Here is a 14775-nt window from a genome sequence, read left to right on the forward strand (position 1 = left end):
TCTCTGCCTCCACACAAACATTTTTCTTTTGGAAGAATCTGTGAGGACAATCCAATGGCTACTCACATTAGCTTTCTTACTTTTGGACCAAAAGAGAGAATTTTTTTTAAAAATAAAAATGATGATTCAACCCCAATAAAGTGTAGATCTAAAGTATTATAGTTTCTGAAGAATGTAATTTCCTTTCCAGCCTAAAAGCTGTAGTCTCTTAAATCAAATATTTTACACCTTACTTGGAATATTTTAGATCTAAAGGCAAGAGCACCAAATACTAAAACTACTCTTTTTCCACGGCTTTGCCCCCTAAACATCCTATAGCAGATTTAGCAAGTAATGACAATGCTCAGGAAGAAGGTAGAGTACTAATAAGTAAATGAGACAAGCATTTTTCCTTTGAATTGTACACACCTGGACTCAGTGTCCAGAGAATAATGCTTAATTAAAAGTCTAAGTTAAACTCCAAGCAGCAGCTTTACAAATGTCAACAGGCACAAAACAAATAGATGCAGAGGATGCTACTTCTCTTTAGAAGAATGGACTTTTCAGTTTCAGTGAGGTCACACAGTATCTGATTACAAAACCTGAATATTTTGCTTGTGGAAAGAGACACTTGCTTTCAGTATTTTCACCAAAAAGGTAGAAAACAACTTAGTGAACTTCCTGAAGGGTTTATTAAGATTGTAGATAACAGCCCTTTTAAATATCCAAGCTTTACCAGAAAAATTTGAGGCTTTGGAAAATATACTGGTAATGAAAGTGTTCAAATGAAAACCAGAGATCACCTAGTCAAAAATGTTGGAGGAGGCTGCAAAACTATTTTATCCTTATAAAACCTTTGTAACACATCAAAGCCAAACAATAACCCCCACTTGCCCTCATCGAGTTCAAAATATCCAAAGAGGGGCGAAACTTGCCTGGAGATAAAACCTTTCAAGGGGTCTTCTGGCAGAGGGAGAAAGTGAAAGAGACCATTCTGGGAAAGCTAAAAAAAGCTAAAATTGTCAAATCCATAGTCCAGGTGGAGACCCAAGAGACCCAAGGGGACAACAGCCCTAAAGAGAACTGCACCACTATGGAACGTGCTAATCTAATAAGGAAATGATATGGCCTGGAAACTGAAAAAAGCCAAAAAGACAACTTCTCTTGCAAAGCCTAGACAGTGCCTAACAACATCCCTGAAGGAGACGCCAGAAGCTCCCTCTAGGGCAGACAAGAGATCTGAATGCCTGATATCTGAGAAAGCCCTCTCAGCTTCTGACCTGTAAGACCTGGGGAGGCTGAATACTGCATCTCATGATCAGAACCAATCACCAGCACTGACTCCATAATAAATCCCTAAATAAATTTTGTTTGCTCTTATGTTGTTCCTTTCTTCTCTTCTTAGGAAGTAGCAGGCAGCAGTTCCAAAGAGTGCCCCATTTTATTAAACATTTCAGCCCATAGATTCAAAGATTCTGGGTCCAAAGACTTTGAAATCCTTGAACCCAAACCACTTAACTCCTTCTCCAAACAGATGTTAGGCTTAAACCCAAAAGATTCTTTCAACTCTGAGTAATCTGGACAAGGTGAATAGCCTACAGGAAAACTACTTCTCAGGTCTTGACATAGATTCATAGACTCCAGCACTGGAAGGGACCTCGAGAGGTCATCGAGTCCAGTCCTCTGCCCTCATGGCAGGACCAAATACTGTCTAGACCATCCCGGATAGACATTTATCTAACCTACTCTTAAATCTCTCCAGAGATGGAGATTCCACAACCTCCCTAAGCAGTTTATTCCAGTGCTTAACCACCTTGACAGTTAGGAAGTTTTTCCTAAATGTCCAATCAAAACCACCTTTGCTATAATTTAAGCCCATTGCTTCTTGTCCTATCGTCAGAGGTTAAGAACAATGATTTTTCTCCCTCCTCCTTGTAACAACCTTTTATGTACCTGAAAACTGTTATGTCCCCTCTCAGTCTTCTCTTCTCCAGACTAAACAAACCCAATTTTTTCAATCTTCCCTCATAGGTCATGTTTTCTAGACCTTTAATCATTTTTGTTGCTCTTCTCTGGACTTCCTCCAATTTGTTCATATCTTTCCTGAAATGTGGTGCCCAGAACTGGACACACTACTCCAGTTGAGGCCTAATCAGCACAGAGTAGAGCGGAAGAATTACTACTTGTGTCTTGCTTACAATACTCCTGCTAATGAATCTCAGAATGATGTTTTCTTTTTTTGCAACAGTTACACTGTTGACTCATATTTAGCTTGTGATCCACTATGATCCCCAGATCTCTTTCCACAGTACACCTTCTTAGGCAGTCGTTTCCCATTTTGTATGTGTGCAACGGATAGTTCCTTCTTAAGTGGAGTACTTTGCATTTGACCTTATTGAATTTCATCCTATTTACTTCAGACCATTTCTCCAGTTTGTCCAGATCATTTTGAATTTTAATCCTATCCTCCAAAGCACTTGCAACCGCTCTCAGCTTAGTATTGTCCACAAACTTTATAAGTGTACTCTCTATGCCATTATCTAAATCACTGATGAAGATATTGAACAGAACCGGATCCAGAACTGACCCCTGCAGTTCTCCACCTTCCGAAATAAAAAACTGCCTCCAATACATTCCAAGAACTTGTTGGATAATCTGTGCTCTGCCATATGATTTTCCCAACAGATGTCTGGGTAGTTAAAGTCCCCCATCATCATTAAGTCCTGTGCTTTGGATGATTTTGTTAGTTGTTTAAAAAAAAGCCTCATCCATCTCTTCTTCCTGGTTTCATGGTCTGTAGACCCCCTACCATGACATCACCATCATCAGGATATAATGTTGCACAATGGCATGGACCTAACAGTATAAAACTCAATTTTAGTACAATTTAACCTAAAAAAATCAAGAACTATATATAAATAATTTAAAGAGTAAGGACAGTTGAGATGAAATGGGACAGACCTTGCTCTGTCAGCGTGAACAAATGAGGAGTCTCACTCAGGGGCTGCATCTCTTTAAACCTCCTCACACTGTATGCTAGTACAAAATCTGTTTTCCTCCTTTATTAATAGTGTTTATACATACAGCATATTACATCTCTGCTTCAGAAACACTAATTGTTTCTATTTGTTTGTGGGTTCAATTCAAGGTGTTTGCTTTGCCCACTGAAGTCCTTAATGGTTTGGTCATGTCATGTGCACTTAAGAGCCTATGTCTGCCTCTCCTTGTGCCATTACCCAACCTGGAGGCAAGCTGTTGGTTCTTACATTTGTCTGTCTGGAGCAGGTCATTCTCAATATAGGGCCCTCGACTCTGGAACATGCTTTTCTTCTTGGCCTGACAAGCAAAGTTTGCATCTTTTAGGGCATGCTGAAAGGCCAATAGATTTACTCTGATTATTTATTTTGGAGAGGTAGTTGAGTAGGATGGGGTTTACTTTTTCTTTCTGATCAGGGGGTTCAGGGAGTTTAGCTGCTATTTAACATGTTTACTTAATGTTAATTTTACATGGAGCAACAGGAATTTTGATTAGTGCACAATATACATTTAAATAAATAAGGTCAAGAGAATGGTAGCTTTATAATTCATCACATAATTTCAGTTTTCTTCTTACACCTGTTCAGTGTAGAGAGTGAATGCTAAAATGTCAAATGCAACATATACATTATCATCTTAGTTTTACCTGCTTCAGCAAATTCACAAAAAGGAACTCCTGGTCTCTCTTCCTTGGAGTCTCTTGTTAGTATGTCAGCAATATATAAAGTCAATTTCTGAAGGTCACCAAAATTTTCACATCCTATTCTCATATTAACATACAAAGTTCCCAATTTGGCCCAGTCACTTTTTTCTTTACAGTGCTGTTAAAAGTCAAATAATAAATGTAAATAAGTTTGCTACAAAACATGATACAGCTATTAGTTATTACAACTCAAACAGTTCAGCTGGCAGGAACTATTAGGTGCTCAAAATATACCTTGTACAAATTCTCCTTTTTATATTCTCAAAAACGTTGTTATCTAGCCTTCTGAACACTTCCCTCAATGATGTCTCAACCAGCTCTTATAATAGGCTGTTTTATTGTTCTTATTTTATCTAGATCAGATAAGAAAGCTAGTTTTTCCTAATTTCAATTTAAAAACAGTAATTCTTGTAATACACCTGACTAGCCACAAGTAGGTCATCCCTCTTTCTATTATTTCCTTTCAAATGTTCATATTGTTTTAACTCCATTTCTTTATGATTCTATTCATGTATCATGTCTTCCAACCCTGTTTTCTTTGTTGCTATTCTTCATGCCGTTTTTTTTCCCAGCCTTTTCTCAGTGAAAAACCCCTAACTGAACTAAAATGGGGTCTTCGTCACTACTGGCAAAGGAACATTAATGATATTATATGCAATACTTCAGTATGCACATTCCAGGTATTTTGTTACAGCCTCACATTGCAAGTTTCTATAAACTGCTTTCCATGTCTGTTATGCATGTTCAACCGACTTAAATGTTTTTCTGCAATGTTTCTATCATGTTCTCCCATTTTATATTTTTATTTAATATTGACCCTTTCCAAACGTATACTATTAGAGCCCTTCAAAATGTATGTCTTTATTTTTCTTGTATCATATACTGTGTTTGCTATATATGGAGTTTCTGTATCATCTGAAAATTTGATCAAACTGATAGGCTCACAAACCAGATAAATTTATAAACATACTTAATATCTTCCAAAACATACACTCAAAGTTCTGTTCTACTCTGAAAAGTGACTTTAAAAGTGTCATTGTGTTGTTTCATTTTTAGTGTCTCTCCACTTTCATACTGAATTTACTCAGTTTACAAGTAAAGAGTTACTAGAAGTAACATTTTCTCTTGAAAATTGAGCAAATGTCATTTGGAAATAATTGATAAAAAAATCTCTTAATGTATATTTGTTTAAACAGACACTTTTCAGAGAACGATCACACATACATATCAGTTCTAGTGTATTTACTGCCCTCTAGGCAGACTAGGGCCTGGTCTACACTAGGAAATTAGGTCAGTATAACTATGTCACTCAGGGGTGTGAAAAATCCACATGCCGAGCGATGCAGTAAAACTGACCTAATGTCTGGTGTAGACAATACTGGGTCAATGGGAGAATTCTCCCGTCAACCTAGCTACCACCTCTTGGGGAAGTGGAGTACCTATGCAGATGGAAGAAGCCGTCCCATCAGCACAGCCAGTGTCTTCACTGAAGTGGTGCAGCTGTCTCATTGTAATGGTTTATGTGCAGACAAGCCCTAGGGGTAGGGTTGAGGTGCAAAACTAGCCAATAACTACACAAGCTGGAACTCATCTGCCCCTTCAAAACAGTTAGTTATACAATTTCCTATTTGAAATACAGGAATAAAGAGAATGGTGTTTGTTCTCAGAAAAAATGGTTACCTATCTTTCGTAACTGTTCTTCTTTGAGATGTGTTGCTCATGCCCATTCCAAGTAGGTGTCCGCGCACAATGTGCACAGTCATCGGAAGGTTTTTCCCCTAGCGGTACCCATTGGGTCAGCTGTAGAGCTGCCTGGAGTGGTGCCTTTATGGCAGTGTATACAGGTCCCTGCCAAGCTGCTGCCTCTTCAAGTTCCTTCTTGCCAGATACTCAGAGAGGGGAGGCGGAGGGGGCTTGGAACGGACATGAGCAACACATCTCAAAGAACAACAGTTATGAAAGTTAGGTTAATTTTTTTTTTTCCCTTCGAGGAACTGACATGAGCAATCACAAGTAGGTGACTCGCAAGCAGTCCCCCAGAGAGTTCAGAGTTCACCGAGTTGCAGACTGAAGCACTGCTCTACCAAATGCAGCATCGTCTCTAGCCTGTTGGGTGATGGTATAGTGCGACATAAAGGTGTGAATCGACGACCGCGTCACCGCCCTGCAGATGTCCTGAATGGGGACCTGAGCCAGGAACACTGCAGAGGAAGCTTCCACTCTTATAGAATGCACTGTGAATGGTGGAGACAGAATCTTTGCCAAGACATAGTACGTCCTGATACAGGCCATGGTCCAAGAGGAGATTCTTTGGGATGAGACAGGAAGACCTTTCACCCTCTCGGCAATGGCCATAAAGAGCTGCATCGACCTTCTAACCGTCTTTGTCCGCTCAATGTGAAAAACTAGCGTGCATCTAACGTCCAGGGAATGCAGCATGCGTTCCCTGTCATTAGCATGCGGCCTGAGGCAGAACACCAGCAGAAAGATGTCCTGATTCACGTGAAACTGCAAGACTGCCTTTTGGAGGAAAGCTGTGTGTGACTGTAACTGCACCTGGTCCTTATAAAACATGGAATAAAGGGGCTTGGACATCAGAGACTTGAGCTCAGACACTTTTCTGGCCTATGTTATAGCCACTAGGAACGCTACTTTCCACGAAAGGTAAAGGAGAGAACAAGTTGCCAGCGGCTCGATGGGAGGGCCCATCAGCCTAGAGAGCACCAAACTGAGAACCCATGGGGGGGGATCGGTTGCTGTACTTTAGGGTACAGTCTGTCTACACTCTTGAAAAAAGGGCTGATAGGGTTGGCAAACACCGAGTGGCCTACTGCACCAGGGTGGGAAGCTGAAATCTTTATTGATGATACTGCCAACCTCTGCTGCTTTTAACTAGAGTAAATAGTCCAGGATGAAGGGAACTGAGGTCTGCAATGGAGTAATGCCCTTCTGAAGTGACCAAATTGAAAACCTCTTCCACTTAGCCAGATAAGTGGCACAAGTGGAAGGCTTTCTGCTGCCAAGGAGAAAGGACAGTTACTTGTTCTGTAACTGGCGTTCTTCGAGATGTGTTGCTCATGTCTATGCCACAGTAGGTGTGCATGCTCGCCATGTGCACCGGTGCCGCAATTTTCTCCCTCAGCAGTCTCTGTAAGGGGAGCGCTGCTGCAACCCCAGGAGTGGAGCTGCTATAGTGCGTTATAAGGGGAGCCGCATGCTCCCCCCACCCTCAGTTCCTTCTTAACGGACCAACTCCGACGGTGGGGAAGGAGGGTGGGATGTGGAATAGACATGAGCAACACATCTTGAAGAACATCAGTTACGGAAGAGGTAACTGTCCTTTCTTCTTCGAGTGCTTGCTCATGTGTATTCCACAGTAGGTGATTACAAGCTGTGTCTGATGGAGGTGGGCAGGAGTCCACAGATTCCTTGGCTGGAGCACAGCCCTACCAAAAACAGCATCATCCCTCGTGTGGGAGATGATCACATAGTGCAATGTGAATGTGTGTACTGAGGACCAGGTAGCGGCCCTACAGATGTCCTGGATAGAGACATGGGCCACAAAGGCAGCTGAAGAGGCCTGAGCCCTTGTCGAGTGAGCCCTTATAATAGGTGGTGCTAGGTTGTAGCATGTGTGGATACACGATGTAATCCACCAGGAAAGCCTCTGGGTGGAGACTGGTTGGCCCCTCATGCGCTCAGCCGAAGGAACGAAGAGTTGCGAAGACCTGTGGAACAGCTTAGTCTGATCCAGATAAAAGGCCAGAGCCCTGCGCATGTCCAGAATATGGAGGTGGTGTGCCACGTTACAGGTATGCGGCTTAGGGCAGAGGACAGATAAGATGATGTCCTGGCTCACATGAAAGACGGACACACCTTGCAGACGAATACAGGGTGTGAGCAGAGCTGAACCGTGTCCTTGTGAAAGACAGTGTACGGAGGGTCGCAGGTCAGGGCCCCGAGCTCTGACATCTGCCGGGCTGACGTGATGGACACGAGGAAGCTACCTTCCAGTGCCATAGGATCCACCCCTTCATTGGACTCCTCGTGTGGTGCCGAGGAGCTGTGACCCACCAATCTATCCCTTGGAGGTCTGGATAGCGCAACTGACAGAGCCTCCGATGCTCCTGCTATCGACCGAGGGCCTTGCTGAGCGTTCACGGGGGGCCATGGGGTCCACTGGCACTACTGGCTCTGCCATGGGGGTCCCTGTCATTGGCTCTGGTGTGGCATCAGCTGGTCAGGTTGGCCCGGCTGGAGCATAGGACGCTGCGTGTGGGTTGAGGTCTGGGTTACCAACAACCTGTCGGTGCGGTGCGAGAAGTACACGTGGTACCGAGCATGGCGTCTGCCATAGGACCGGGACTCTGATGTCGAGGAACGGTACCGCCTCAAGCTGCTACTCCTTGAGACGCTTTGATGCCTGGATCCGCAACGAAGCAGAGCTGGCGATCTCCGCCGGAAGTGGTTGGTGCAGTGCCTAGACGCATGAGAGCTAGAGCATGACGGGCGACGGCATCCGTGCTGGGAGCGGCTCTGGTAGCTGCGCCGAGAGTGGGAGCCTCTACTGCATCGGTGCCTGTCCCAGTGAAAATCTGTACTCGACGTGAAGTGGTGCCTAGAACTGCGCTCCGACGGCATCCTGCCACACAACCTGGGGGGCGATGGGAGTGGAGGCTGGGGCTGTGTCCCTACAGGACACTGGGCGATGAATGGTCCTGAGAGCAGTCTCCTAACCGGGAGCTGCATCAGGTCGCCATTGGCTGACGAGACCCCAGCAGCGGCTTGCCTCTAGAGCAGGGTCCGGGTGCCGGCGATGCCCTGGGGACCTGCAGGGTCATAATATCTTTGGACGCCTGCAGGGCCTCTGGTGTCAAAGGCATGCGGACTTCAGTCGGAGAGGACTGAGTCAACGCAACCAGGCTGCTCGGCTTGACCTGAGTCGGAGCTCTAGAGCCCGGGGGGGTGGGGACTGGGGCTGCCCAACGTGGGTCTAGCCTCCCCCCGTGTCTTCTCCCTATGATTCTGAGATGACAAAGCCTTCTTCTGCTTTTTTGACGGAGAGCGGTGCCGGGCACCGGAAGGTGCCAGGGGATCGCCATGCACGGAAGACACAGTACCTAGTGCCGACTCCATAAAGAGAAGTTGAAGTGTGAAATACCTCTCCTTTTTTGTTCTTGGGTGGAAGCTCCTGCAGATCCTACACTTATCAGTCTGACGGGCTTCCCCTAAAAGCACTTTAAGCAGAAGTCATGAGGATCTCCCCTGGGCACAGGCTTCTGATAGGACCACCAGGGTTTGAAGGCTTGAGACTGAGGCATGCCCTCCCCCCAACAAAGACTTAACTACTAACTAACTACACTAAAAATTAACAATATTATGATAATAAAACTAATCATCATAATAAAACTATTGTGATACAGAAGGGCCAGGGAGCAGTGGGAGAGTGGTAGAGGGGAAATATGTAAGCCCTAGGCTAATTAAGGTGCAGTTCCCTATAGACTAGAGAGGGTGGCTACAGGTTAATTGGAGCACCTACAGTCAATTAAGGCCCTGTCAGGAACCTAATAAAACCCCCTGTTTCAGACAGTCAGGGAGGAGGAAGGAGAGAGGACTGGAGCTTGGAGGTGTGTTGTGAGATTTGAAAGACTAGAGAACTGAAGTGTAAGGACTTTGAGAGAACAGCCCTGCAGGAGGCCTGGCCCCAGTGGTTGGGCATCCTCGTCCCATTTTTGTGCGGGGAGGCCCAGAAGGCCTACTAAGATATGACCGCAGAGGAGATGGCAGATTACCTCCAACTGAAGGCGGAGATCCTGGCCAGGGCAGGGGTAATGACAGCCTTGCGAGCCCCGTGATTCTATGAATGGCAGTACTGCAAAGACAAGACACCACGATCACAACTATCTGACCTTGTCATAAACAGATAGTTAAGGGTTAATGTCTCTTTTACCTGTAAAGGGTTAAGAAGCTCAGTAAACCTGGCTGACACCTAACTAGAGGACCAATAGGGGGACAAGATACTTTCAAATCTTGGTGGAGGGAAGTCTTTGTTTGTGCTCTTCGTTTTGGGGATTGTTCGCTCTTGGGACTAAGAGGGACCAGACGTCTATCCAGGCTCTCCAAATCTTTCTAAACCAGTCTCTCATGTTTCAAAATTGTAAGTAACAGCCAGGCAAGGCTGATTAGTTTTATTTTTGTTTTCTCAACTTGTAAATGTTCTTTTTTGCTGAGAGGATTTTACCTCTATTTGCTGTAACTTTGAACCTAAGGCTAGAGGGGGTTCCTCTGGGCTATACGAATTTGATTACTCCGTAAAGTATTTTCCATCCTGATTTTACAGAGATAATTTTTACCTTTCTTCTTTAATTAAAAGCTTTCTTTTTAAGAACCTGGTCGATTTTTCCTTGTTTTACGATCCAAGGGGACTGGATCTGGACTCACCAGGGAATTGGTGAAGTCCCTGAAGGCCACCCAGGGAGGGGAGAGTTTTGGGGGTACAGGAAATGCTCCAGACACTAACTTCTGGATGGTGGCAGTGTACCAGATCTAAGCTAGTAATTAAGTTTAGAAGTGTCCATGCAGGTCCCCACATTTGTACCCTAAAGTTCAAAGTGGCGAAAGAACCTTGACAGACCTAATCCACCTAGCCCAGAAGCTCTCAGCTCAGAGAAAATGATGGAGCTCCTTGGGCCTTCGAGCCTGGGTAGGCCAGAATGACCCCTCCACCGATGACAAACTGGTCACCCTTGTAGAGAGACAACTGGCAGCACGTGAACTGTTCGAAACCCCAGGAGGTGAAACATGGCATTTCAGGAAACCAGTCCTGACCCCAAGGCCCGGATCATCAAGAACTCCAGGAAAGCCATAGCTGGAAGAACAGGCCCCAAGGAGCAGCCTGATGCCCCAAAGGGACCTGGATGTTCAGGGGGAGAGAGTTGGGGAAGCAGATCAGAGGGCCCAAGACAGAGGGCAACCTCCAGGATGAGATATTGGTGTTATGAGTGTGGGGAGTTGGGGCATATAGGAGCCCAGTGCCCCAAAAGGGAGGAGCCCATGCAACGTAATCTCAGGGATCCTGGGGAACAATGTGGCCTAATCAGCTGGTGGGGGTTGCGATGGCCCCACATGAGTACACTAGGACAGTAAAGATGAACGGCATCCAGAGTATAGCTTTGGTGGACTCTGGGAGCGCTATCACATTGGTCTCAGGTAAGTTAGTGGGGCAAGATCAACTGAGCCGGGCCAACAGCACCGGAGTGACATGTGTCCATGGCACAGTAAATTTCTACCCCACAATTCCAATATGGATTGAGATCCAGGGAAACACTACAAAGATGACTGCAGGAGTGGGTCCCAAGCTTCCATACTTGGTCTTAATTGGCAGGGATTTTCCTGGGTTCGAGAGCCTACTCCCCCCCATCGAGTTAGGGGCGGGAAGTAAACCCCAAGTAGAGCTTGAGGCGCCCATGGATGGCCCTACCACAATTTTTGCTGTGTTTCCCCAGAGTTATTTTCACTCCCTGGGAAGTTCCGGAAATCTAGACAGGAAAGGAGAGCAGATAAAAGATTGGGAACCAGGATTTTGGCAGTAAACCAGAGAGCTGCCCTGGTTGGGAGGAAGCCCCATCAGGGAAACCACAAGGTAGTACGGACCAGTGGAGACCCAGAGACAGCCCCCAGCATGAGCAGAAGCACCCCAAGAGAAGGAGGGGAGCCTAGTTCAATAGAATCAGGCCAGATTGGTCCTGCACACGAATGTTTTGGGCAGGACCAAGCCGATGACCCTAATAATGCAAAAGTGAGGGAGGAGGTAGTAGAGCTAAATGGCATGCCAGTAGAAGGGTAAACCAAAAGTCCAGGGTCATACTATATAATCAGACAGGATCTGTTGTACCGGGTAGTGCCAATATGGGGCGGGGGGGAGTAGAACAGCTCTTGGTGCCAAGGAAGCACATGAGGGCTGTATTAGAGTTAGCTCACAGTTGTCTGTTTGGGGGACATTTAAGAGCAGATGAGACCCTGGATAGAATCCTAAGGAGGTTCTACTGGCCAGGGGTTCGAGCAGAAGTCCAGTGCTATTGCACTTCCTTCCCAGAGTGCCAGCTGCATAGCCCTCGACCTCAGTTAAGGGCCTCATTGGTACTCTTGCCTATAATTGAAGTCCCTTTTGAAAGGGCAGCAATGGATCTAGTGGGCCCACTAGAAAGAATGGCCCAGGGCCACCAAAGCATACTCGTCATCCTGGACTACGCTACATGGTATCCCGAAGCCATTCCTTTAAGAAACCCCACATCCAAAGCAATTGCAAAAGAACTGGTGCAGGTTTTTGCTATGGTAGGCATCCCTAAGGAGATCTGACAGATTAAGGGACTCCCTTCATGTTGAAAGTAATGAAAGACTTATGTACCTTGCTTCGCATTCAAGCTTTGCGGACCTCAGTCTATCATCCCCAAACAGATGGTCTGGTCAAAAATTTAACTGCACTCTCAAGAGCATGATCTGAAAAGGTGGTGGCCCAAGATGGAAAAGACTGGAATAACTTCTTACCATACCTGATATCTGCAATACGAGAAGTTCCCCAAGCATCTACTGGATTCTTCCCCTTCGAGCTACTGTACAGACGCCACCCACGTGGCATATTAGACATCATGAAGGAGGAATGGGAGGAACAACCCAACCCAACCCCACACATGGCCCAGATGAGAGAACAAATAGCCCAAGTGACCCCCATAGTACGAGAGCGTTTGGAGAAAGCACAAGAGGCCCAATGAACCTACTACAACCGTCGGGCAAAAACACGGAAATTTCAAGCAGGAGAAAGGGTGCTGGTACCAACAACAGAAAGCAAGCGTCTGGCCAGTCGGCATGGACCCTATGAGACTGTGGAAGCCATTGGGGAGGTGAATAATAAGGTGGAGCAGCCAGACTGCCGAAGGCCAGAGCGGATCTATCACGTCAACTTACTGAAACCCTGGTTCGGTCGGGAGACGTGCCTGGCCATCCTGCCAGCTTCACCCCAGGCAGAGGGCCCAAAAGGGCAGGTAAAGCTATCCCCTGAATTAGCCCCAGAACAACGAACAGAGGTCATCGAAATGATCTAGCGGAACCAAGACATGTTCTCCACACAACCAGGCCGTATGACGCTGATCCAACACCACACTGTCACCTGTCCCGGAGCAAGGGTGACAATAAAACTATTGCATACCAGAGGCAAAAAGAGAAGAAATTGGGGCAGAAGTAAGGAAGATGATGGAACTTGTGGTGATCGAGGAATCCCACAGCCAGTGGTCCAGCCCTATTGTCTTGGCCCCCAAGCCTGATGGCACCCTAAGGTTTTGTAATGACTTCCGGAAGTTAAACGAGGTATCCCAATTTGATGCCTACCTGATACCAGGTATTGATGAGCTGGTGGATCAGTTAGGCAAGGCTCGATACCTGACCAGCTTGGACTTGACAAAAGGCTACTGGCAGATGCCCCTGGCTGAGGACGCCAAGGAAAAAAATGCTCTCTCTACACCCAACAGCCTCTTCCAATATACCGTCCTCCCTTTGGGCTCCATAGGGCCCCCGCAACTTTCCAGTGATTGATGGACAGATTACTTCAAGCTCATGCCAAGTATGCTGCCACCTATTTCGATGATGTGATAATCCATAGCCCTGACTGAGAGACGCACCTGGGGAAAGTGGATGCAATACCAGATGCTCTTAGACAGGCTGACTTCACCGCTAACCCATCCAAATGTGCAATAGGGTTAGCCAAGGCCAAACACCTCAGGTATGTAGTCTGAAGAGGCCTGGCGAAGCCCCAATGGAACAAAGTGGAGGCAATACAGGAATGACCCCGCCTGATCCGCAAGAAGCAACTCAGAGCATTCTTAGGAATAGTGGGGTACTATTGCCAGTTCATCCCTCACTTCACTACAAGGGCAGTGCCTCTGACAGACCTGATAAGAGCTCAGGGCCCAGAAATCGTTAAGTGGACTGGGGTGGCAGAAGAAGCTTTCACAGACCTACGGACAACCCTTTGCAGCCATCCAGTGCTATAGCCCCTGATTTCAAAAAGGAATTCATCCTACAAACAGACGTCTCGGAGGTAGGACTTGGGGCCGTCCTTTCACAGATGGTGGGGGATGAGGAGCACCCAATCCTTTACCTCAGCCGAAACCTCCTGCCAGGAAGTAACAGTACCCTTTAGCAGAAAAGGAATGCCCAGCGGTTAAATGGGCCATGGAGATTCTACAGTACTACCTACTTGGGTGATGGTTCACCCTTGTGATGGACCACTCCAATGGATGCACACAAACATGGAGAGGAATGCACAAGTGACTAGATGGTTCCTATCCCTACAATCTTTTGACTTCCAGTATAGTATAGAGTATAGAGCCGGAAATCAACATAGCAACACAGACAGCCTGTCACAACAATACTGTTTCTCGTCCCAAGTAGCCCAACCCCATGATGTTGAGCGGGCAGAGGGGTGAGGGCAGAATATGTGATACAGGAGGGCAAGGGAGCAATGGGAGAGTGGTAGAAGAGAAATATATAAGCCCTAGGCTAATTAAGATGTGGTTCCCTGTAGACTACGGAGGGTGGCTACAGGTTAATTGGAGCACCTGCAGTCAATTAAGGGCCTGTCAGGAACCTAATAAACCCCCCTGTTTCAGGCAGTCAGGGAGGGGGAGGAGGAGGAAGGAGAGAGGACTGGAGCTTGGAGGTGTGTTGTGATATCTGAAAGACTAGAGAACCCTAAATAAGGGAGACCCCGCCCCAGGAGGGAAGAGAGATTCCCTCTCCCAGCGTCTAAGGGCTGAAGGTACTCCACCCAAAGGGGGAAGAGGGTAAGAACCCGGAGGGCTTGAGAGGGGCTGGGGCTCAGAGTGAGATGCAAACCCAGGCCCCTCCCCCACTTCCCTCCTCTAACCACCTTCCCAGGACACTAGTGCCCCAAGAGCAGGGGCCAGGGATGGCATCTTAGCCTCCCCTGCCAATAAAAGCGCAGGACCCAAAATAATATCAGCTACCTTGCCACACTATTTACAAAACAAAAAAAAAAAAAA

General features: G+C 46.4%; 1 protein-coding gene across 1 annotated transcript in view; it reads right to left on the reverse strand.

The window, feature by feature from the left end:
- TOPAZ1 (testis and ovary specific TOPAZ 1) overlaps positions 1–14775 on the reverse strand; it is a 98829-nt gene that overhangs the window by 34746 nt on the left and 49308 nt on the right. The window contains 1 exon segment of the mRNA XM_075061949.1: positions 3662–3836. Coding sequence (XP_074918050.1) covers positions 3662–3836 — 175 coding nt within the window.

This window comes from Chelonoidis abingdonii, chromosome 2, assembly GCF_003597395.2.
Source record: "Chelonoidis abingdonii isolate Lonesome George chromosome 2, CheloAbing_2.0, whole genome shotgun sequence".
Taxonomy (NCBI): Eukaryota; Metazoa; Chordata; order Testudines; family Testudinidae; genus Chelonoidis; species Chelonoidis abingdonii.